The 24,354-nt window shown below is 39.3% G+C and overlaps 2 protein-coding genes across 2 annotated transcripts in view; both read left to right on the plus strand.

The window, feature by feature from the left end:
* Positions 1 to 9,110, plus strand: part of LRP12 (LDL receptor related protein 12) — a 51,472-nt gene extending 42,362 nt beyond the window's left edge. The window contains exons 5-7 of the mRNA XM_063389427.1: positions 300 to 1,401; positions 2,206 to 2,338; positions 5,886 to 9,110. Coding sequence (XP_063245497.1) covers positions 300 to 1,401; positions 2,206 to 2,338; positions 5,886 to 6,749 — 2,099 coding nt within the window. The 3' untranslated portion in view covers positions 6,750 to 9,110. The remainder of the gene's footprint in view (positions 1 to 299; positions 1,402 to 2,205; positions 2,339 to 5,885) is intronic.
* Positions 9,111 to 17,242: 8,132 nt separating this feature from the next.
* The window catches only part of DPYS (dihydropyrimidinase), a 28,624-nt gene continuing 21,512 nt past the window's right edge, over positions 17,243 to 24,354 (plus strand). Inside the window, exons 1-3 of the mRNA XM_063419433.1 lie at positions 17,243 to 17,621; positions 21,173 to 21,331; positions 23,480 to 23,659. Of these exons, the coding sequence (XP_063275503.1) occupies positions 17,352 to 17,621; positions 21,173 to 21,331; positions 23,480 to 23,659 (609 nt within the window). The 5' untranslated portion in view covers positions 17,243 to 17,351. The remainder of the gene's footprint in view (positions 17,622 to 21,172; positions 21,332 to 23,479; positions 23,660 to 24,354) is intronic.

Raw genomic sequence — 24,354 nt, forward strand, 5'->3', positions numbered from 1 at the left:
TCTAACTTATTTTTAGCATATTAAAAGTCAGATTTCTCAATAGCATAAATGAGTATTGTTTTCTTGCTTGGGTTAAAGTTATTTGACTGAAATCAGCTAAGGATAAGGTTCATGCTGATGCGTTGATGGAATTTTGACTTAAAAAACTGTTTTGTCTTGAAATTTGCTTAAAGTTGCCATTGTTTAAAGACGTTTCAGACACTTGCTTTGCTCTTCTGAAGTACCTGGTGCAGCAAAAAAATATGCAACACAAGCCATAAAGTGCTAAACCCTAAGAATTTTTTTTTTTTTAATTTCAGGGAAATCTGATGAACCAAGTTGTGATTGTGACCAGTTCCATTGTGCTAATGGGAAGTGCATTCCAGAAAGTTGGAAATGTAACAATATGGATGAATGTGGAGACAACTCGGACGAAGAAATCTGTGCCAAAGTTAATCCTCCGACAGCTTCTTCCTTTCAGCCTTGTGAAAGCAATCAGTTCCAGTGTCTTTCCCGCTTCACCAAGCTTTACACTTGCCTTCCAGAATCTTTAAAATGTGACGGTAACATTGATTGTCTTGACCTGGGAGATGAAATAGACTGTGATGTGCCAACATGTGGGCAGTGGTTAAAATACTTCTATGGTACTTTCAGTTCTCCCAACTATCCTGACTTCTATCCACCTGGCAGCAACTGCACCTGGCTGATAGACACTGGTGATCATCGCAAAGTGATCTTGCGATTCACCGATTTTAAACTCGATGGTACAGGTTATGGAGACTATGTCAAAATATACGATGGGTTAGAGGAGAATCCACGGAGGCTGTTGCGTGTACTGACAGCATTTGACTCTCATGCTCCCCTCACGGTTGTTTCATCCTCAGGACAGATAAGAGTGCATTTTTGTGCTGACAAAGTGAATGCTGCGAGAGGGTTCAATGCAACCTATCAAGTTGATGGCTTCTGTTTGCCTTGGGAAATCCCATGTGGTGGAAATTGGGGGTGCTACACAGAGCAGCAGCGCTGCGATGGCTACTGGCACTGTCCAAATGGAAGGGATGAAACCAACTGCACCATGTGCCAAAGAGATGAGTTTCCCTGCTCTCGAAACGGTGTGTGCTACCCTCGTTCAGATCGCTGCAACTACCAGAATCATTGCCCTAATGGTTCAGATGAGAAGAATTGTTTCTTCTGTCAGCCAGGCAATTTTCACTGTAAAAATAACCGCTGTGTGTTTGAGAGCTGGGTTTGTGACTCTCAAGATGACTGTGGCGATGGCAGTGACGAAGAGAATTGCCCAGTCATTGTGCCTACTAGAGTGATAACTGCAGCTGTCATTGGGAGTCTTATTTGTGGATTGCTGCTTGTCATTGCACTGGGATGTACTTGTAAATTGTACTCACTCAGGATGTTTGAGCGAAGGTAAGTAGAACTCAGCTTTATTTAGCGTTTTGGTGTTTTCTGTTGTTTGTACTTGAAGTAGTTTTATTGCCGTACAGATATTGTTGCACATGATTTGTAATGACATTGCTTCTTTTTCTTTGATGGTAAAAAGAAGTTAGTTAATCATAGAGTTATCAGGTTGGATGGGATCCATAAGGAATATCAAGTCTAACTCCCTGCTTCTTGCAGGACATCTGAAGCTAAAGCTTGCTAAGACCTATGGCTGAGCATTGTCCAGATACTCTTGAACTCTGAAAGGCTGGGTGCCGTGACCCAGTTTCCTGGGGAGCCTGTTCCTGGGACTAACTACTCCCTCAGTGAAGAAAGAAGGATAGAAGTATTCTGATCACTATAGAGGGTTAAAGCTTTCAGATGGTGTTACCAAAGAGGAAGCATGGGAAAACTGCAGTTAATTAATTTGCAATTTATATCACAGTTCTGTATATAACAGCATGTTTCTTCTCTTGTAGGCTAGTTCATACCAGGATTACATATCCTTCAATCTTTTACAATAATATAAGCGTTACTTGATGGGTTTGGTCTGGTTTGTTTGTTTGTTTTTAAAAATTTATTGTTGGGTTGATTTTTTGCTCTCATTTCAGCTGAACAGGCTCACAGGCATGGCTTTATATTCTTTGCCAATTAAATTTCAACTAAATTAGCAAAACTTCATCTTCTGAAGTTTTTTATTTCAGATTATAATAGTCTGATGTATTTTCATTCTTTCATATATATATGTAAATCAGTGTCTTATGTATTCTGAAATTTCTTTTCTCTTTGAAGATCATTTGAAACTCATTTGTCAAGGGTTGAGGCTGAACTATTAAGAAGGGAAGCTCCTCCATCCTATGGACAATTAATTGCCCAGGGTTTAATTCCACCAGTTGAAGATTTCCCTGTTTGTTCTCCAAATCAGGTAAGATTTCAAAATAACAGGCAGACCCCTTAAATTTTAAGGAGACTGAAATAAAGATATTTTAACTTTCATCTACTTCCTTTTCCTCTACAGCATTCCCTTTTTCTCCTTTCAAGTCAATAGTGTTATACAAATGATTAGCCCTTGAATGAAATCATGATATAGTAACACCCCAGTTTCTTTTGCAGACTTTCTTTTGTTGATTATGCCAGTAATGCACACTGTAGAAACCCCTCTTGCATGAAAAGCAATTGATTGGTAGATTTAATTGTATGTTCTATATTACTGTTGTGAAACTAAAGACTGCAAGATGGCACTTTCTGATTTGGGAAAGAAGACCTAAACTTCTAATGCAGAATGGGAGTTCACATGCACAGTGTGTTGGTGCCTTCATCCTGCTGTGCATAATGAGATGATGGAGAAGGGCAGGGTGTAATATCACATAAAATTATCATGCATGAGTAACAAAGCAAAAGCTGGTAAATGGCTGTTAATAGATTCTAGTCATCCAGATTCAGAGGTGGATGATGAGCACATTTTTTACTTGATAATTGATAACTACCAAGTTGATAGTTGATTAGTTGATAGTTGATAGAAATTACCAGGTTGATAACTTTTGTCAAAAAACTTTTAAGTAGTTAAAAATGTCTTTTGGTTATAAAGCTCTTGCGAGAAATAAAGAAAAGTCTTAGTCTAGGAATCCTGCTGTGCTCTATTAGAGTTGGCATTAATTATACTGTGTTGCAGTTAATACAGCAAAGTTTATTCTGAGAAAAATTACGTGACTATCACATGTTCTTTCATGCTCACATGTTCAGAAGCAGCTGGGATCCGTCAAAAGATTTTGCAGAGGAAAAAAGAAAAATAAATTGCAACTTGCATGAGAGACTTTAAAAAAACATTGTAAGGATTTTTTGTGTAGTGAAATTAGCACTGAACTTCATTAATGAATTTAATAAATGTCTGTAGTGAACCCTGTAGAATCCCTTGGTTCTTTTTCAGTGGGTTACTGTGGTTATAATAAGGAACAGTATATTTCTGTTTCAAACCTATTCTCTACTTTTACAAATTTGGCTTGCTGTCCTCTTTTCCAAAAAAGTTAACCTTCACCAGTTTATGATGGATTTATGTTCACAAATCTCTTGAGGTAGGGTTAGCTCAAGAAGGTCTCTGGAGACAATGCAGTTGTCATGCCCAGATAGGTAAGTCCTCCAGTTTCTAGGTAACTTGGAACAAACTAGTGTTTCCTGCAAATGCCTACCTTTTGTGGGACACGTCAGGTGAGGTGTACATGAATATGTGTAGGAACAATTGCAATTGTTAGAAAAACCTGGCTTGCTCAGACTCCTTTTTCATTTTGGAATCCCATAAAGGTGATGCCAAGATCTTGAGTTTTACTAAAATGAGTAGAGAGTGAGTAAACTGTCCTCATAGAGAGGACAGTGCTGAAAAACCCAGACACGTAGTGGTTGCAATCAGAGACTGATACTGGAGCTTTTAAAATTCTGTAACTACTGAAATTTTCTTTACGCTTTAGTTTGACTTAAATTGAATTAACCACTATTTCTTAGGCTACATTTTAAGTTCATTTCAGAATATATTGGAATTATATGGCAAACTTTTGTAATGAAACCTAACAAAATGTAGTTGCTTCATATTATTTCTATGTAAGCATGATTTCACACTTCATAAAATATCAATGGATGTACAATAGTTTTTAACAGTGAGAGTGTTACTGAATTCCCATTATGAACACCAATATTTCAAATAAGATTTGTGGCCTTGAAAACTGAAATAACTATACTGAGCAATTGACTAGCATAGAAATAAGAAATAGTAGTGAGGAGGCCATCAAAAGTAATGAAAATGTCATTCTAGAACATTGATACTTCCATGATAAAAACTTCACTCATATTTAACCAGTGAAGTTGCATTGTTTAAAAACTTAGTTTTTCAGAGGAGATGACGTTAGTAGAAACTCAAGGCAATGTAAATTGAATTCTATAAATTATAAAACTCGATTTTTAATGTGGTGAAGTGTTGGGGGAAGGAAGTCAGTATTAAGTCAAGATGTGTTAAAAGTTGTTTTCAGCAAAATACTCATCTTGAATCTGTGTAGGACTGAAGATAGTTATTCAAGCTATAGGAATGCTCAAGCTATAGGAGTGCTGGATGCTCTAATTTCAGTGTGGTGCTTTCTGCCTAAAACTGGTACATGCCTTCAGAGCTGGATTTTCAAAGATGGGTAGCAGTCTGTTCAGCAGCTTTTGAAAGTAAGGCTGTTGTACCCACATACAGGATGCTTGAATTCAGTTATCCTGTGAACTAAGGGAAGGGAAGAGGTGGGTCATGCATGAAGTGCTGATTGGATATTTTGCTGTGTTGTCTGAAGGATGATGGAAGGGAGATGGAGGCGACAGTATAACACTAAACTTCAGGTTTTATAAATGAACGAAAATACATGCGTATATGTTAAGGGTTTAATCAGGGAATGGCTCTTCTGAAGAATATTCTACTTTTTTGCCGTAATCTTCAAGAAACGTGAATAGGGCTTTATCCTCTAATTAAAAACATGTGTGAATATTTTTACAATGATGAGCATTTGGAAGCTCTTCTACCGTATTTGAGAATTGAGCTTCTTAGTTGAGGCAGTGTTTTCTCTTAAATTTGAGTTAGGGATACCCAAGACAAAGGAGTTTGTGTTACCTTACAGTTGAAAAGTTATGCAGGATTTTAAACAGGAAAATTCATAGGCGCATTCTTCTGTAGCTAGATAGCTGGAAAATGTATACTGAATTTGGGAAATTTGTAGTTTAGAACACATAAGATAATTTTATTTAAACAGAAGCATTACATCTTTTTGAAACTGGAATTAACTGATTATACCAGAAAGGGGGAAAAAAGTCAAACTATAAGCCTCTGTTGGAGAAGATTTATATTAATTAATTTAGATTAATTTAGTCCCTTTGAGGCAGCCCTGTAGTAGTGGTTAAAGAAGGTGGCCACCTTTGTTAAAGCTTTCTGGAAGACTTTGTTTACAAATCCAAACTTTTTGAGACATATTTCTGTGTGCTGTACTCTAAAATCCACAGTGACTACCTTTTTGGTAAGACTGTAATAGATTTTGTATACCTGCTCTACTGGCTCTGTGGTTGTACTTTTCTTTAATCAACTTTCCATATCCAGACTATAGTGCCTTGCTTTTCACATTGCCTTTTTTTAAGGATCCTTGATTAGGGCAGAAATACACCTTATACAGAAGTCATTGCTCTTTTATTGCCTTTGCATATGTATTTCCACTTAAACTGCCTGTTTATAATGGTTTTTCCTCTAGAGTATCTAGACTTCTGTCATGCCCACTTTTTTTTAATATCCTACTGTTACATATACCAGATCCTTATTAAGAAAGATGCAACATTTTCTAATGCTTAAGATTCTACATTCAACTTCTTTAAATGCTGTTTTGCACAATAGTTATCATTCTTTCTTTGCTAGAACAGCACCAGCAGACCGTCAATGCTTGATTGTTGCTTGTCTTCTCATTTAGGCTTCAGTTCTGGAAAACCTGAGGCTGGCAGTACGATCTCAGCTTGGATTTACCTCAATCAGACTTCCCATTGCTGGCAGATCAAGTAACATTTGGAATCGAATTTTTAATTTTGCAAGGTCACGTCATTCTGGATCGTTGGCATTGGTCTCGGCGGACGGAGATGATGTTGCCAGCCAAAGTACTGGTAGAGAAGCTGAAAGAAATAATACTCACAGAAGTTTGTTTTCAGTTGAATCTGATGATACAGACACAGAAAATGAAAGAAGAGACACAGCAGGAGCAGTTGGTGGTGTTGCTGCCACCTTGCCTCAAAAAGTCCCTCCTGCAACAGCAGTAGAGGCCACAGTGGGCGCGTGTGGGAGTTCCTCTGCTCAGAGCAGCAGTAGCAGTACCACGGAGGGTGGAAGAGAAGTGACGAGTGTAGAGCCCCCGAGCACAAGTCCCGCGCGCCACCAGCTCTCGAGCGCACTAAGCCGTATGACTCAAGGCTTACGCTGGGTACGCTTCACTCTAGGGAGATCAAGCTCAGTGAATCAGAACCAAAGTCCTTTGAGACAGCTTGATAATGGGGTAAGTGGAAGAGAAGAGGATGATGATGTTGAAATGTTAATTCCAGTCTCTGATGTAGCATCAGACTTTGACATGAATGACTGTTCAAGACCTCTACTTGATCTCAGCTCAGATCAAGGACCAGGGCTTAGACAGCCTTACAATGCAACACATCACAGTGTAAGGTCGTGCAGTCGAGATGGCCCCTGTGAGAGCTGTGGCATCGTACACACTGCCCAGATACCCGACACTTGCTTAGAGGCAACAGTGAAAAATGAAACTAGTGACGATGAGGCATTATTACTCTGCTAGGTACGGATTGTTTAGGAAAGATTGTGTACAAGTTGGAGCAATATCTGTCATTGTTTTGTACTTCACAGTTAAAATTAGTTTTTAGTTTTAAAAAATCCAGGACAACATTATGTTAAAGCTATTTTAGCCTGTGTGGTTTGTTAAACTTTTCTTATACTGGATGACGTTATGGAACTATAAGAGTGAACATGTTAATGGCTCTGAATACACAATGTGTGTATCCAGTATAATCAGATTACTCTCTAAACTGAAGTTTTCCCCATTAGTTTCAAATTTAGTTTATCCTGGTACTATAGTTCAAACCTGAAACAGGGCTGCTCAAGACTTACTGGCTGCCTGTTTAACCCCATATTAACAGGTGAATTTGTACAGAATTGTTTTCCTTTAGGAATTGACTCTGTTGTATTATTGCCAACATACTTGTAACTTAATATACTAAATACTGGTAAGGATTGTTAATGTAAAATATGTTCTTTGAGTTTATTCAACACTTTGTCTAAATATTTTTGAATTTCATCATAATGTGAACTTACTTAAAGGGAGGAGAAACTTTCTCCAGGAGCATTCTTTTTCTTTCAGAAGTACAAAATACAATGATATATGATGTTATTTAGGCATAATAGATAAACTGATGGCAAAAGCTTTTTTAGCACTGACTTTCCTAAACTGCAATCTAATATGGTACAAGCCAAATAGTATGTAAAATCCCCAGTCATTAGTCTTTTTGATTTGAAGTAAAAAAGGGCCGAAGATATTACAATATGTATTAGTTCTTTAAAAATCAGATATGTACAAATACACTACAGAATAAGTTCCAACTGGTAATAGATCTTTCCCTAATACTGTAGGGTATAAGGCTTGTTTGGACTCAAGGGATTTGCACTAAAATCATATTAAGGTCTCTAATGAGCTTAGTGCACAAGCACTATCACTTTAATTACTATTATTGTCTAATATTGCAATGGCTATATATTTCCATGGCTCTTTTCTTGGGGTGTTGCGTTTTTGTTGCAATTGAATTTGCTTTACTAATTCCCTATTTATTCATTGTATTTAAAAACTGGTTTACTCGGTCGCAGACTGGTTGTTTAAAAAAACCAAAAGAAAACCCTTTTAGTGTATTTTTTTATGATATTACATGTTGGAGCAAAACAGATCAGTGAGAAAAAAAAGCTCATAACTTCCAATTTTGTGATAAGCAGGTTAATATGTGGCTATTAGTGCAACAACAAGAAACTACACCTTTTAAAAACTAAACTGTCAACTACTGTTTTATTTATTCTTTGCCAGTCTGTTTTCAGTAGGCTTAAAGATCCAGTATGAAATGTATTTGTGTGTGATTGTATGCTATTTATTAAATTTTAAATACTTTGTTGAATGTCATTTTAAAGCATGTTTAAAGTCTTGTGCATTTCTGTCGTGTTATGCTGTCAGGCAGAAACTGGCTAAAATTTTAATATGTATCAAAATTAAATTGAATTTTTGTTATGTTTTTGAGGTACTTTAAAAGATAAATCCAAGGTCTGTCTGGCTTTTTCTTTTTTTTAAATCCTCATCTCTGAAGTACAAATCACATGCAGAAGAAACAAACAATTGAATGGATTCCAAACTGTATATATCTTCTCCCTCTTCTCTTCATTCACAGACACTGGGATGAGAAAAATAAATAATTTTACCATCTGGTTGATTTTTTCATGAGAGTTAGCAGATAAGTTCTGAGTTCAGGATGCAGTTATGTAGATTTGTGCTTTTGAGGAACCTTATGTGCAATACAGCTGTAAAAGATTTTATTATAATGACCCATGCGGTTTCAAGTTTCAGAACAGATCACATCACACTGGTACCAGATCAGGTACAAGTTGGCCCATAATTACACATACTCAAGTAAAAGTCATCAATGGCCATTTTTATTCACATTGAATAATATCTAAATCTGTGGGTAATCTTTAGTCTGATTTCAATAGCGTTGCTTATAGAGCAGGCAGCTTTGCAATAGGAACATGGTAACACACCTCGAAGTATATGTGAACAGTATGTCCTGGTATAAAATACTGGGTTTTTAAACCTTCCTAATTAAGTGTCATTATAAAGTGGTTGTGGAAATGCTTGTCCCCAAGGCAGATAAATTTTAAAGAAAGAGTCTTCACAGAATACCTTCAGTGTTTAACACACATAGTGATCTAAATTTGTTCCATTAGATGCCCCAAATAGCATGTACCTGTGGACTCCATATTGCAGATGTAAAAAGAACACAATGTTTAATTTGTTTTAAAGGACAAATGCTACACATTTAACTGAGAAGTTGGATTTGATTGATAATTTGGAAAATTGTAAATAAAATTCATATTTGTATGAGGTGAATTTGTTGCAGTGATTTTTTTCTTAGTGATATGAAAAGGAGTGATTGATTTTTCTTTTGAGTAATGTATGAGTGATTGATTGCATTTGTTTAGTTTGGTTTTATGGAGATTTCCAATAAGACATTACTACCATTTCTTTTTATGCTGGAGAGCTTGAATTAGTGTTTTGTTTAATTGATTCTTGATTTAGCTATGCTACAATATTAGGGCATTTTGAAAAAAAGTCAGAATTGTTTACTGTGGAATTATCTTGTTTTCTGTAGTAATTCGCTTTCGTCTGCCAGCTTTGAAGACTCTAGGTTATTGTGAGGCAAGTTTTCTCCTCATGTAAAGTTATTTAAACATGGAAAGAGTTTGTTGTCTTTTTTTTTCACATACCACACTTTTTTTGTCATTTGATTTCCACTGAAGCATTAAGGGGGGCTGACTGAGCTTCAGATGGTGCAAGGGCTTGTTTTGTTTCCAAAGTAAAGTTCATTTCCAGTACAAGTTCAGCAAGTGTTGCTGATAACTCTTCTTTCAAAACAGGTTTCTGGAGCGGATGCTGGAATTAGTTACTGTATTATGTGTTCCACTTTCCTCCCAAATGCCAAAGCATGAACTTGTGCAAATGCTTGGATTCAATCCAGGGAAATCAGGTTCAGGTTGGGACACAAATACTGTTTCAGTGAAGTTTATATATTAAATACTCACTGCAGATCAAATCATGGCTTTTCCTGTTGGGATGAGGTTTTGCTTCCTCTCTGAAAAAGTGACTATTTTGTTCTCCTACATACATCTCCAGATACTCAGCTGTGACAGTTGTCCTGAGGAAGTGTTGCATATTTCCCATAAATCTTGGTTTCAGTCAAAAGTTTTAATCTTCCCCCAGTTGTGGTGAAGCTTTTTGTGAAGTGTTTTGTCTGTTTGTGGGGTTTTTTTGAGTGTATCTCTTTTCTTCCTCTCTTGTGAGTTTCTGAAAATAAGCAGTTGGTAACTGAATTCCTCCATGACATCAGCTACAGCTCAGTTGCCCCAGATGGGGTATGTTCTGAAAGGACAAGGGAGAAGTCTGTCTTGTCCCTTTGCCAAGTCACCAAAAGTACATAGAGGTAAGCAAATTGATGGTTTAAATTCTATTCTTTCTATCCTCCACTGGAATTTCATTGTTGTAGTTAGCTTTTCCTTTATCCTCCACTGGAATTTCATTGTTGTAGTTAGCTTTTCCTTCATCCAAGTAAAGTCAAGTCCATAATTATTGGATTGATACAGAGAAGTTCTATGGCACAACATTCATGTCAGTATGTCTAGTTGAGGTTTCTGTTCATATGCAGTATCCACTATCTGGTGAGTAGTAACATGTGGGAAGAGAGTGTAGTATTCACTAAACTGAAGTGTTGTCTAAGAACTCAGGTGGACAAGACTCCCCACTCATTGATGGAGGAAATAAGAGACGTCACTGAGCAGTGTCAGTTAGTGATTCCTAATCACATTTTGAGAAAGGTCATTTACAGTAAACAAAATTCAGCTAATCTTTGTGAATATCGAGGCACAAATTAGTGTTTGTGATATTTTTACATGCACACTGAAATCCAGCAGAAGAGTTTAATTTCCAGCATTAATTTCTCCTCGTGACCAAATTGCATCCTGTTATCAAAGAACCAACTAAAAGACTCAAATGCAAGTGAAGTTTTTCAGACTGAGATTTTTTTCATATCACAGTTACCCTCTATGCTGCTTGTGCAGGAAAGAAATGTGTGGAAAACACAGGAAGCAAAGAAAAAAAGATGAAAAGATGAGTCACTGGATTTTGAACTTGAATTTTGGAAAGGTTGTAGTAAAACAGACTAGAAACTCTAATATAATTGTATTACATCGCACAAAGGATTTTTTTTGATACAAACAGTTGCAGGAGACCTTCCCAAAAATAAGTCATATGGGGTAGGATATGTAAAATAAGAAATATATATGTTTTAGTGTGGACTTTCTAACAGATAATAATGGTTTCTTATGCAAAATGCAAAGGACAAAGAAACAAACTTGTTTTAAGGAATAAGGACATGATCCCTGAAATAAGCATACATTGTGCTTATTATCTAACAGAGGCAGGTGTCTGAATTCAGAGCAAAAATCCAGATTTCATCACAGCATTGTTGACTTGTGGTATTACAGAGGTTTAGTAGAATTGCATTTGTACCTTTGCAATGAAATAATCATGCTTTTCACAATGAAGGTATGCCAACAGAAATTAAGAAATAGATTTATCTGCTTCTTCAGGTGTATAAAATTGAGGAAAAACAACTGGTAAAATGTATTGGTTTAAATTTGTCATCTTTCCTGTGATTATTCAAGAACTACCTTGAACAGCCCCAGTTGGAGGAAGTTCTGGTGCACTGGAGGAAAAACAGGAACAGTATACAGGATAGTGATGAATGTCATAAACTGACATCGTATTTCTACAGTGGCATGGTGAGGAACAGATGTTCAGTTTTGCTTTCTCTCACCTACTGTGTTGGCCAGCAGTTAGAGTTCCTTCAATAGATGTTGAGTTTGAGAGTCATGATGAAAATGCATGAGAGTCATGGGGAAAATGCAACTAATATTTTGCAGTGTTTTTTAGATAATGCATCAGTAAAAATAACAATTTCCAAACATAACTGATTCCTGTGCTTTTGTGGTTATGTTTCTTGGAGTTTGGAAAAATCCCACCTAAGAACTTAGTTTCTTTGACTGAGATTATACACCAAGAAGTAACTGACAGGTATGATGAGGGTTTTTTTCCCAGAGCATTGTGAGACTTAGAACTTCACTGCCTGAGTTGAACTGTCTCACACATATTTAGGAAGTGGACTTTTTATTGGGCCCTTACTGAGCCAATGAATAGTGAAAAGAGCAAAGAGCACAGTATGAGGGGTTTCTTAGTTGCTCCTGTGCTGTGTTCCTCGTCATTCTTTTTTCTTTATTGGTTGTACTGTCTGTGGTTCACCATTTGTGTTGATCAAAGAGGAGGAGGCAGTTGGCCTTAGGGAAATGAGAGAACAGTCACTACTTACTGTTTCTCTAAAAAGTAGGATGGTCTTTGGCACATGCACACCTTTGCCTTCCTTTGTGTTGCACATGTGGGATCCCAGGCTGGGTACCAATGAGCTGCATCACTGCTAATGTATTTGGGGCAAGACTGGCACTAGGATCTTGGATGTAAATATGCTTTCCAGTGTTTAGCTGAGCATATTTATAATAGTTCAGATGATGTGGAACTAGAGGACCACTCCTTTCTTAATGTTGTTTAGGCTTGTTTCAGTACAGGATGTCATGGGGCATGCTAGCTAGTCTTGGGAAGCTTTTACAACTGAAGAAAGCTTTGGAGATCAGGTTTTGAAACCTGATCACTTGTTTGTGTCTTCAAATCCATCTCCTGAAAGTAGCCAGCAGACTCTTCTGAAAACTTGCAAGGTTTTGACAAGGGCACCTGACTGGTGTCACAATTATGAAGACTTTACAGGTGCAATTACATTTACACCATCTGGTTTTATTGAATTCCCACTGTATTAAATTCCCACTGCAGAGACGGGAAATGTGAAAATAAATCCCAGGTCAACAGACATTATGGATTTATTATAGGAGTTGCAAAGAAATGCCTACCAAGTATTCAGTCCTTCTTGACTTTCTGAATTTGGGAAAAGATAGCCATTCTTTCCTTTCTTCAAATCCAGAGTGCACCTCAAATTGACAACAAATTCTCCAAAACCTAGTGCTTTTTCCATGCTTACTGAAAGTTGTTGGTACCAATTTAGTTAATTTTCTCACATTGCAAATGTGGTTCATGGTCCAGTCTGTCTTCCTTGGAGGAAAATTGACAAAAATAATATTATTAATTGCACATCTTCATTAGCTGACCTTTCTTCCCACTGCTCATTATCAGTCTCGAGTTTCCTTCACAAAATGTCTCTGTTCAAAAGCCTATTTGTCTGCTGCTCCTGCATTTTGAGATACATTTCAGCTTCACCAACTTCAGTTTGAAGGTTAGTGACAGTAAGAGTCCTGGAGTTCAGAAAAAGCTGAAGACTGTGTGATAATAGAAGAGCCTTACAGCTCTAGGGTATGGTAAGAAGAACGTGAAATTGAAGCAAAGGGAAGATAAGAGTAAGGTGTGATAATACAAGGAAAAGTTTAAAATTAATAGTATTTTATATGGGGACGTAGCTGTTAAAGCTTCCAGGATGAAGTGGATGAGCATATGTGTGTCTCAGAAGATTTTAAACCGATTGTGTCTGCATTATAATGGCTTTAGAGGATGTCCTCAAGTCTGCTGGGTGTTCCAAGCTTCCATCCTCTGTTTCTTCCAAACTTTTTCCTATATTTGTTAAATTATTTTCATTTGCTAAAGCAAAGATATGGATTGTATTTCCTTCAGGACTGTTCAAATGGAATCAGTTAATCATTAGGCTACTGAGAAACCTCTTGTGATTGCACTTCTCTGGTAGCTGCACTAAACAAGACACTCCATGTTTAGATATCTAGGATTATTTGCTTTTCTTGACACAACAAAATCATTAATATATGATTCAACTTCAGATTTGTGAGGTTGGGAAGACTTTCTGCAATGGTTCTCAAATCATTGAGCAACTTTGTAACATTTTAGGATCAGCAAATGTTTCCTACAGGAAATTTCTCTGCAGGATTATGGTTTAAGTCCAGCTGGTGTCTGATCACTGCACAGCCACTCACTCAGTCGATTTGGAAGGGTGATAGTGTGAGAACTCATGAGTTTGAGATAATGACAGTTTAACAGGTAAAGCAAAAGCTGCACTTGCGACTGAAGCAAAACAAAGGAATTCATTCCTCACTTCCTGGGGGCAGGCAAATGTTCTGCCATCTCCAGGAAAGCAGGACTCCACCATACCAATGAAGACTTGGGAAGACAAATGCTGTATGTGCCAATGTCCCTCCCCTTCCTTCTTTCCTCAGCTTTATGTGCTGAGCATGACACCGTACGGCCTGGGTGTCCCTGTGGTCAGCTGGAGTCACCCGTCCTGGCTTTGTGCCCTTCCAGTGAAGCAATGCATCTGTATAACAGGCCATTTTGATGCACCAGCCAAACTGTTGGTCAGTAATCTTATTAAACCACCTGCAGTTTTGTTATTAGAACCCTCAGGAATTTGTCAAGCTTACTGAGAAAAACAGGGCTAAAAATAAGAAAAGACCCTGACAATCTGACTACCAAGAATGCTAAACCTAGATAAAGGAGGCACAATGTGCTGATGAACCCTGACCAATTGGATGTCCTGAAGGAAACATACCTGCCTCTTGAACAAGGGACTTAGCCAACTGAGAGATGTGTGCCCACATGGGCCAGAGACTGAGACTCTATAATATAATATATTGTAAACAATAAATGGCTTCTGGTGAAATCATATTGGTTTGGTATTCAGTGGCCCTTTTCCCCCTGCATTCCAGCTTCTTGTGCACGCCCAGCCTCCTCGCTGGTAGGGCAGCATGAGATGCAGAAAAGCCCTCGACGCAGTGCAAGTGCTGCTCAGCAGTAATGAGAACTTTCCTCTGTTACCAGCACTGTTTTCAGCACAGATGCAAAACACAGAGCAATACCAGGTACTGTGACAGGGTTTAACTCTTCCAGCCCAGACCACCACAACCGTGCAGTCAAACATTGATTACGGAGCAAAGGTTAGTTTTAAACTCTGCAAAGAGAAGGATAAAAAAAATGTTTTGTGGGTAAGTAAATACTACAAAGTCAATTAGGGGCCAGAAGCCCTGTTGACGCAACAGTCGATACTCAGTGATCACTAAGAATGTGGGGCCAGTTGTCTTCTCTCAGTACTTTAAGTATTATTTCTGTTCCACCAGTGGTATTTCAGGCTATTTTTTTTCCAAGGACAGCTGAGCTGTGAAATATTAAATATTTACCAAATATGCATAAGTGCAACTGATATTAACTGAGATTATCTTTCTAGTCCAAGTGGGTTAAATAAAAGGGCTGCTTAGACAGAGCCTTGTTATATACCAATACATTATATAATGTGTTCAAAACCATCTGTGGGATAAATTCAGTTTTCCTTGGCTCATCGTTTTAAGGTTAGGTTGCTGGTTTGTGGGCAGCTCTCCAACTTTGAGCTGGGCATGAAGTTACAGATAGGAGGGTTTAGGCATTTAAGAATAGGATCCACAAAGTCTAAATTATCCATGAGGAAATCAGAGGAGGGGAAAGAGAGTTCAAGCCTGTTCTCCTTCAGAAACAGACATAAATAGGATTTTGAGCTGTGCTACTAAATGATTCATGCATTTATGTATCAAAGTTGTATCAGCTCTTTCCTGTGCAACACACACTAAAAGGGAACAGGATATCCCAGTGCACAATCTGCTGTGATGTGGCTGATCTGCCATCAGATCTCCCTCTGCCCAATTTGGTGGAAGGATTTGAGCAGTAACAGACTGCCACTAGCCCAAGAGCCTACTCAGAGATGATTGTCTAGGTCTGTCATGTCGAAACTCCTTTTATAGAAAATACTAAGTTATCATTGGCCTGCTAGAAATGACAAGAAAATGACTATTTTAGGTTGGCAGTTCAGATACTGGAGTGGTACCGAAACTTCAGGGTGAAGTCTCTTTGCCAAAAAATACTGCAAAATCTGTTGATGCTGTTCTACATCAAATCATTATCCACTGGGATGAGCATAGGAACTTGACTGCTGTACCCTGCGTAACTGCATGTGATCTAATGAACCTCTGACTTTGCTACCCCGTCTGCTCAGTTAGCAACAGAACAGGTCAAAACTCATGTGGAAAAGCAGTTTCCCTTTGTATAAATTAAGTCACCTGTGTTGTGTCCGGTTATGAATCCCAGTGGGTTTCTGTCCTGTTGCACAAAGGTCAGACAAGATACTTTGTGATGAGCAGATAAAAAGGCAAATCTATGGTAATGCTCTTCTACCCATCACAAGGGAAGGAACACAGGTGACATGCTGATGGGAAGGTGAGTTCTTTCCAAATCTTGTGTCCTTTGCCTAAATGGCTTTTTGGTACGCTATGTGTGCACCCTCTCACAGCCCTCAGAGACAATGTTCTACCTTGCTAAATCATCACCACTGAACTGGAAGAGGTGAGGGTACGAAGATGCAAATGCTCAGCAGATTTAGGGACACACTTGAGCAGTGTCATGTCACTGCTGAGTATGGAAATCCAGGGTTATGGAAGGAAGGTGGGAAAATGCCATAGAAACTCGTGCCTCCGAGATGGTACAGAGCACGTCTTTCCTCTTCAGCTGCAAACTTTTAGCTCATTTTCCAGTTGTCTTTGTTTTACTTTCCCACCTCTTTTTCCACTCTATATTCTGAAACACACACAAGCCACATCTTGCCAAGGTCACACCTTTTGTGTGAAACCCCCCACAGAAGATCCTGACCTTCTGCTGGCTCTGGGAAGGGCTCCCCTGGGGCAGGGAGGTTCGAGGGCAGGCAGGGCTGTGTGGGCAGCGGTGTGGGGCAGTGGCGGGCACAGGCTGTGCGGGGCTGTGGGGCAGCAGAGGGAGCAGGGCATCAGGTACTGAAATGGGATTTTCACGTGGATGTTGACTTGCCCCTCGGGCCAGAATGCTGTCCATTTAGTGTCATTGCAGGGGCAGGGGGGAGCTCTGTTTGGATCCTGAGGGCGGAGTGTCCCAAATCCTTTGAGGAATAGCTTGGGAGCAGTGTGGACCCCACCATCTCCACTGAGAAGGGTGCAACCCTCAGATCACCAGAGCACTTCACTCTGCCTTTCCCTCTGCACGGGCTGGACCCACAGGCTGCAGGAAGCTCAGGTCACCCCTGGGCTCTCTGGCTTCTTCTGTGGAGACCTCAGGTCACCCTTGGTTTCCCCAAATGCGGCTGCAAAGAGCTTAGTTTGCTTTTGTGCATCACAAAGTGATAAAACAGCCACATTTTCAAAGCAGCACAGCAAGTTGCAGACCCCCAAGTACACAGGGCAGGCTGCAGCGAGTGCAGTGAGAACCCCAGAGGCCCTGAAAGCATTTCCCTGTGCCCAGGCAGAGCCCGGAGCAGAGAGGGCCCAGCGCCAGCGCTCTGCCCCCATCCGTGTCCCTGGGCTGCACGGAGGGGCGGGGGAGCTGCCGGGGCAGAGGGGGCAGCTCCTCCCGCGTCTGTTTAAAGAGCTTGGAGCGGTGTGTGCTTAGGGCCATTCGCAGATAACTGCTGCTCTGGGAGCAGGGGCACTGAACCACTCTGAGGCCTCACTCTCACCTGCTGGCATGCAGCCCCAAACCCGGGCTCGGCAGAGACTTTTGATCAAAGGGGGAAGAGTTGTGAACGATGACCTCTCTGTGGTGGCGGATGTGTACGTGGAAGATGGAGTGGTGCAGCAGCTGGGGCCAAACCTAAACCCGGAGCCCTTGAACGGACTCGTTGTGCTGGATGCGACCAACAAGCTGGTGATCCCTGGGGGCATTGATACTCACACACACATGGAGTTCCCTTTCATGGGCAGCAGGTCAAAAGATGACTTCTATACTGGAACCAAGGTGGGTGCACCTGTGCACATCTATGTGTGCATCTGGGCTTTCTCAGAGAGGGATGTCTGCTGGTCATCCAGTACTACTTCTAAAAGTGAAACCAGACCGTGAATCAGGCATGGCCAATTGTTCCCGTCCCTTGGACTGGGACATTATCATAAAGCAGTTGGGGTACTCAGAGTCCCCCCCCCCCCCCCCCCCCCCCCCCCCAAGTACGTTATTTGGGCTCCTGCAGAAACTACTGTGATTGTGGGGGTGAAGTGGGGCATGCATTTACCCTGCCTGTCAGACTACAACCTGCTTTGGTACATGCATCAAGCTTCATACTTTTCTGACTAAAAGTTAACTCAAGCAACAGTTTAATTTCCCAGTGCTGTTTGAGCACTTCTGCAGTAATTTGAACTTTCACCTCTGTTAGCATGAGGGAATGCAGGCTTTTCTTCTGTTATTAACTTTGGTGCTTACTGTGTCCCTCGAAGTCCACTTCAAATACACTTTATAAAAGTGCCTAATTTCTCCCAGTTTTACACTTGGAGTGGAGGTTTTTTAGCTTTTTAGATGATCTTTTTATATTCCCTGCATATGAATCAATTTGTATCAATGTATCAATTATCCATACTGACAGTATGCATCATCTCCATACAGTTTCCATAACTAAAATTTTCAAGGCACTTTTCTAAGACCTTTGTTGTGCAGACTGAAATCCTTTGTTCACAGAAAGGATCACATGGCCCTTCTTGGCTTGTCTGCTAGCCATCGCGTTCACAGAGACTGTTATACCAAGTTCCTCTTACAGGAGAACTGGGGTTTACTAAAAAGCAGAAAATAAGTTTTTCAGGTTTTCTGAGTAACTCTGAGGTACTTGTAGGACAGGGAAGCTGCAAAACAGAGACTACATACACAAAACAGGATGTCCAGATAGTCACTTCAATGCCTACAAGAAGATTCTAGATCCAGCTTAGCAATCAGACATCAAAAAGTTAGATATTGTGGGTGTTCTTAACCCAGGTCAAAGTGTGGAAAATATTCAGACCTATTCACTAAAGGTCATTATCTGACAAATATTTTGGCAAGAAATTCAGGGCAACAGAGTTGTATTCCAACTATTGTGAAATATGCTACAATGATTAGCTAAGATTTACCCATTCAGTTGAATAAGTAAAGGCACCTCTCTTTACATCTAGAGGGGGAAAAAGATGTAGGGAATAAAAAGAGACTTAAAGCACAGTTGTGGAACTCATGATATGTTTTTTCTTGAAGTCTATAAATTTTCTTTAACTCCTGTTATAAGTAAGTCAATCAATCTTGTTTAAAAATATTTGATAGTTTGAACAATATTTCCTGGAGAAAATGTTTTGCTCAATTCATCAGAGATTAACAAATACTTGTGTCACTCTCCAAACTTCTCTTTTTGCAAAATATACTGACATGTTTACAATTATTCTTCTGATTTCTAAGTGAACAGAAGAAAGAAAGAGACTAATTGTTACAGAATAAGGGATAGTAATATAGCATGAGGGACTTGGACAGGCTGGATGGATGGGCTGAGTCCAACAACACAAGGTTTAAAAAGTCCAAGTGCCACGTCCTGCACTTCAGCCCCCAGCAGCGTTACAGGCTGGGGACAGAGCGGCGTGACAACGTCCAGGCAGGGGGGACCTGGGAGTGCTGGGTGACAACAGACTGAACGTGAGCCAGTGTGTGCCCAGGTGGCCAAGAAGGCCAATGGAACCTGGCCTGGATCAGCAGTGGTGTGGCCAGCAGGAGCAGGGCAGGGACTGTCCCCAGTGCTGGGCACTGGTGAGGCCACACCTCGAGTGCTGTGTCCAGTTCTGGGCCCCTCAGTTCAGGAAGGATATTGAGGGGCTCAAATGCATCCAGAGGAGGGAAACAAGGCTGGTGAAAGGCCTGGGACACAAACCCTGTGAGGAGCAGCTGAGGGAGCTGGGGCTGTTGAGCCTGGAAGAGGCTTGGTGTCGCAATAGGACATGAAATAAGTCACACTGTCTCCATGATTTGTCAGAAGGCTAGAGAGACATTTATTCAAAATATGATTTATTTATATATTATTTACAGAGAATAATATGACTGGATGGCAAAGTTAACACCTCTTCAACCACGTTGGTCAAGCCAGAGGGCCATCAAGAAGTCTCTCCTCTAAAAAGGAATTAATAACAAAGATATAGTTAAGAAAACATCTCTTTTTGTTTACAACAAATCACCTGGGAAAGAAATTTCACAAACCAAAACATCTCAGGCATGAAATCAGGGCTACAGGCTCAGGGGGAGCTTGTCTGTCTCTACAACTCCCTGAAAGGAGGGTGCAGGAAGGTTGGGCTTGGTCTCCCAACCAGGAGACAGGACAAGAGGACACAGTCTTAATCTGCACCAGGAGAAGTGTAGGCTGGACATTAGGAAAAAAATCTTAACAGAAGGAGTGACTGGGCATTGGAATGGGCTGCCCAGGGAGGTGATGGAGTCACCATTCCTGGAGGTGTCTAAAAAAAGACTGGATATGTCACTTAGTGCCATGGTTTAATTGATGAGGTGGTGTTAGGTCATAGGTTAGACTTGATCTCAAAGGTCTTTTCCAACCTAGCTAGTTCTGTGATTCTCTGATCCTGTGAATTTGAACTGTGCATAGTCTGATCTGAATTGGTTGCTACTCTTTTGCAAAGGGACCTTGTTCAGAGCAACAGAGCGGATCTCTTTTGCTAATCTGGAAGAAAGCAGGAATTTCACCAAAGGAATTTCTGTACTGGATCAATTTCTTTTAGTCAAGGATCTGGCATCTGGCATCATTTTTTCCCCTCCAAAGGCAAGAAAAGTAATAATTCAGTTGTCCATAAAGGAGAGTGGAAATTATTGATTAAAAATTTTTGATCACCATTCATTTATTGCGTAAAGTTTTAGTTTATTTATTTAATTGGTGACATTTATGTAGAGGATGTAAATTTCTCATTCTATTTAAAATCCTCTATACAGTTTTACTAAATTATATCCCGTTACTAATAAAAATATACTTTTAAACATTTTCAAAATATCTTGGTTTTAGATGAGAGTTTGAGGGTTTTCATATTGTATTTTCAAACTCAGTGGGGTTTTTTGTTGTTGTGTATTTGCCCCTTAATCCTTGACTGACACTCAGGCTTGTTTTTTCTACTACATAGGGTCTGAGGAAGCACACCTCAAGTTGATTATGCTTTTCTAGTACTCTTCTTCCTCAGTGATTCCACACACTTGAGGAAACTCACTGATGCAAAACCACTGCAGACACATCTCCAAATCTTTGATAAGTTTCTGTACACAAAAAGAAACTTCTCCTTCAGTGCGCGAATTTCACTTGGATTCTTCTGAACATGCTTTTGAGAACATTTTTCTCAAAGCAAATGAAAATAATCTCCATAACAATTTTTCAAATCTGGACTTTACTCAGGGGAACTCCTCAGTGGCTTTTGGCTTTTCAGTGTACCCAGATTAATTGATATAAGGGAGTTGGAGAGGGTAGGAGGAAATTTGCATTCTTTCTGATTGCTAAATATTAACTTTCTTCTTTTCAGGCTGCTATAGCAGGAGGAACCACTATGATCATCGACTTTGCCATCCCTCAGAAAGGCTGTTCTCTTACTGAAGCTTTTGATACGTGGAAAAGCTGGGCAGACCCTAAAGTCTGCTGTGATTATTCATTGCATGTGGCAGTTACATGGTGGAGCAACAAGGTAGACACAAGAGTTTATTTAAATTCCATAAATTGTACTACACCTGCTTCGAATTAGTCTTCATATGCTAAATATAGCTTGCTGATTCATCTTTTTGTGATTAAAAACAACATTTGAAATAGCCCACACCCTTCTGAGAGTAATGTATTTGAAAAAAGTCTGGAGACAGCCTATATCTCTGAATAATACTGCACAAAGGTAAAGACAGGGATTGTGCAAGACCAAGACCAGACAGGTTAGAGGGGCAAAGAGGTGTTTACAATAATTTTGTCTTTTGTTGCTTGAACACTTGATATTTTATGCTTCTGATGAGTTTTGGTGCACGGTTTGTTTTTTGGTTTTTTTTATAAGGGTATACATGAATAATGTGGTACTTGTCTTCATTTGTAGAGGAAGGCTTCTTTTCCTGGGTGGCTGCAGTTATACCACCTTAAATTAAGGCAGGACTGTAGCCAATAACACATTGAATGTGAAATAACCTAAAAACCCTTTTTTGAGTTTACATATGGGAGAATCCCCATTGCTGAGTGAATGTTTGCTGACAGCCTGAAAGATTTACTGATAAACTAATTTTTCAGGTGCTTGATATCTATCGGAATGAGACCCATGTTATACAAGATGACTTTGAATTCTCAGGAAACTATGCATCAGTACACAGATATATTAAGTAAATTACTATTTTATATATGAGTACTTATTCTAATTTTTAAATTCTAAAATATTTGTACCAAAGCCTTCACTCTGCAAACAACACATTTTTGGTATTCTGTGTACTAAGTGTACTAAGTGCCAATGTAGGCTGGTCACAACTTCTAACTTAAGGCAAAGACATGAAATTTAAGTAATGTGCATTTGAAACAGCCTCAGCAGACAATAGTAGAATTGTACTGACATATCCAATAAAACTAAGGAGGTGTAAATCAATGAAATATTCTAGTTTATACAAAGAATGTGACTGTCTTTAAAGGCCAAGATTAATAGAAATAGAAAGATTGGGCATTTTGTAGCTGCAAAAGGCCTGGGAGAAGAAAACTGATATTTCATGCCCATTCAGCTCTCATCTCATCAGGATTTTAAGTATTAATTAAAAGCATACATTCTTTACAATGCCTTCTGTTAGTTGTAGTAAATAGTGAGGAGGATAAATGACATGCTTCTATATTTGTGCCAGAGCAGGGCCTTTTGTCAGGTATGATTTGATAAGTCCCAGTCAAGATGTGCTCCCATCCCTCCTCTGGATAACTAAAAGAAATTTCCTTGAATATTTTGTATATCTTACCCTTCTTGTGCAGACCCAACCAGATTATTAAAGAGAAGATGAAAAGTAATGTTTTACTCTTTGAAAGGAATTAATCCCATGGAAATTGTAATAGCATTACAGATACATGTCAATTACTGTAACCATCATTGTACTGGGAAGGGAGAGGCAAAGTTATGTAATATATGGTTCTAGTTAACCAGTAGTGCAAGAAGCCTTGAGATTAAAATATATGTCTTTCTTTCTTTCTTTGTGATATAATGTTTTGCTGGGCTTTATAGGCTCTAGCAGAAGCAGGGAATCCTGAAAAGTAGTGACTACAGAAAAAAAAACCCAAACCACAAAACAACAACAACAACAAAAAGAAAGAACAGGCCAGCACTTACCATTTTGGAGCTGTTTTGTTTGACAACAAAATGTTTCAAAAGGCTGTGTTGTTTAGAGTGAGGTCAAAGCTCTAAAAGATGAAATCTTTTCTGTCACTGTGTTGCTTGCTAGAAGCTGCAGCCCATTGCAATCTAATTTTGAAAATCAGTTTTGCACAAATGTCCACGTTGTGTGAGTTGGACACATTGACTGTAATATTAGAATGGGTGTTTTCAACATCAGGAGATTTATTTGAAATAAAACTCTTTCTCATTACCTTTAGTAAAAAGCAGCTCCTCCTGCAATTAGCTTGTGCTTCCAATATTTGCACTGCAGTACTACTCTTTTATATACTTTGAGAATCAATTTGATACAAGAATAGTCTAAGTCAGTCTTTAAATATGGAACTTGGGCTATTTGTACCGAATATACATTTGATGAGTGAGTAAAGGCTCACCCTTCATACCTACAATTTCTTTATATAAAATTATGAACACGTAAAATATAATTGCTGTATTTTTCAGGTGAAGCAAGAAATGGAAAGTCTTGTTCAAAACAAAGGTGTCAACTCCTTCAAGATGTTTATGGCCTATAAAGATATATACATGGTCAACGATGAGGAGCTCTATGAAGCCTTTTCCTGCTGTAAGGACCTTGGGGCAGTTGCTCAAGTCCATGCGGAGAATGGGGAGCTAATTGCACAGGTGCACATTTGACATTTTGTCCATCAGAGTCAGGAATATAGAGGGTCCTAACCTTAGGTCTCTCCAGACATTGTCAGTTTGTAACAGAAGCAAATCCAGAAGTATGGAGAAAGCTTCACTGACAGGGCACAGAGGTCTCAACATCTCTCTATGCACAATTACCTTTACTTCATGCTTGCTACTGCCACCTTAGTGATGTATGGAAGCACTGAGGGTTCAGAGGCCCTGAGGGTATAACTAGGGTATAACCAGGTGTAACACTGCTTATACTCAACATCAGCGATAACTCAAGTGGCTGTAATAGAATATTTTCTTCAACTATTGCGGTCAACAGTGCTTTGACTCTGCCCCAGATCCCATAATGGAAATTAATTCATTGCTAAATAATCTCAAATCAGCAAATCTTAAACTCCTGGAACAGAGTAGGGACAAAACCTTTTGCCTCTTAAAACCTTGGAGTTTTCAGAGGCTCTGGATATTCATCTTTGTGCTTAGTAAGGCTATTTCCCTTTTTCCTCTTGAATGAGGGTTAGTAGCATCATTGGCCATGATATTTTAAGAATACCTATTGAGAGAGGGGTAGGGTTTTCAAGAACAGTGATTAAATCCTGCAAGCCTGAAGTGATGTGTGTTCTGTCAATTTACTTAGGTATTCTGAGACAGGAGTTTATTGAGACATATATTAGATTTCAGAT

The sequence above is a fragment of the Prinia subflava genome, chromosome 1 (genome assembly GCF_021018805.1).
Source record: "Prinia subflava isolate CZ2003 ecotype Zambia chromosome 1, Cam_Psub_1.2, whole genome shotgun sequence".
Classification (NCBI taxonomy): domain Eukaryota; kingdom Metazoa; phylum Chordata; class Aves; order Passeriformes; family Cisticolidae; genus Prinia; species Prinia subflava.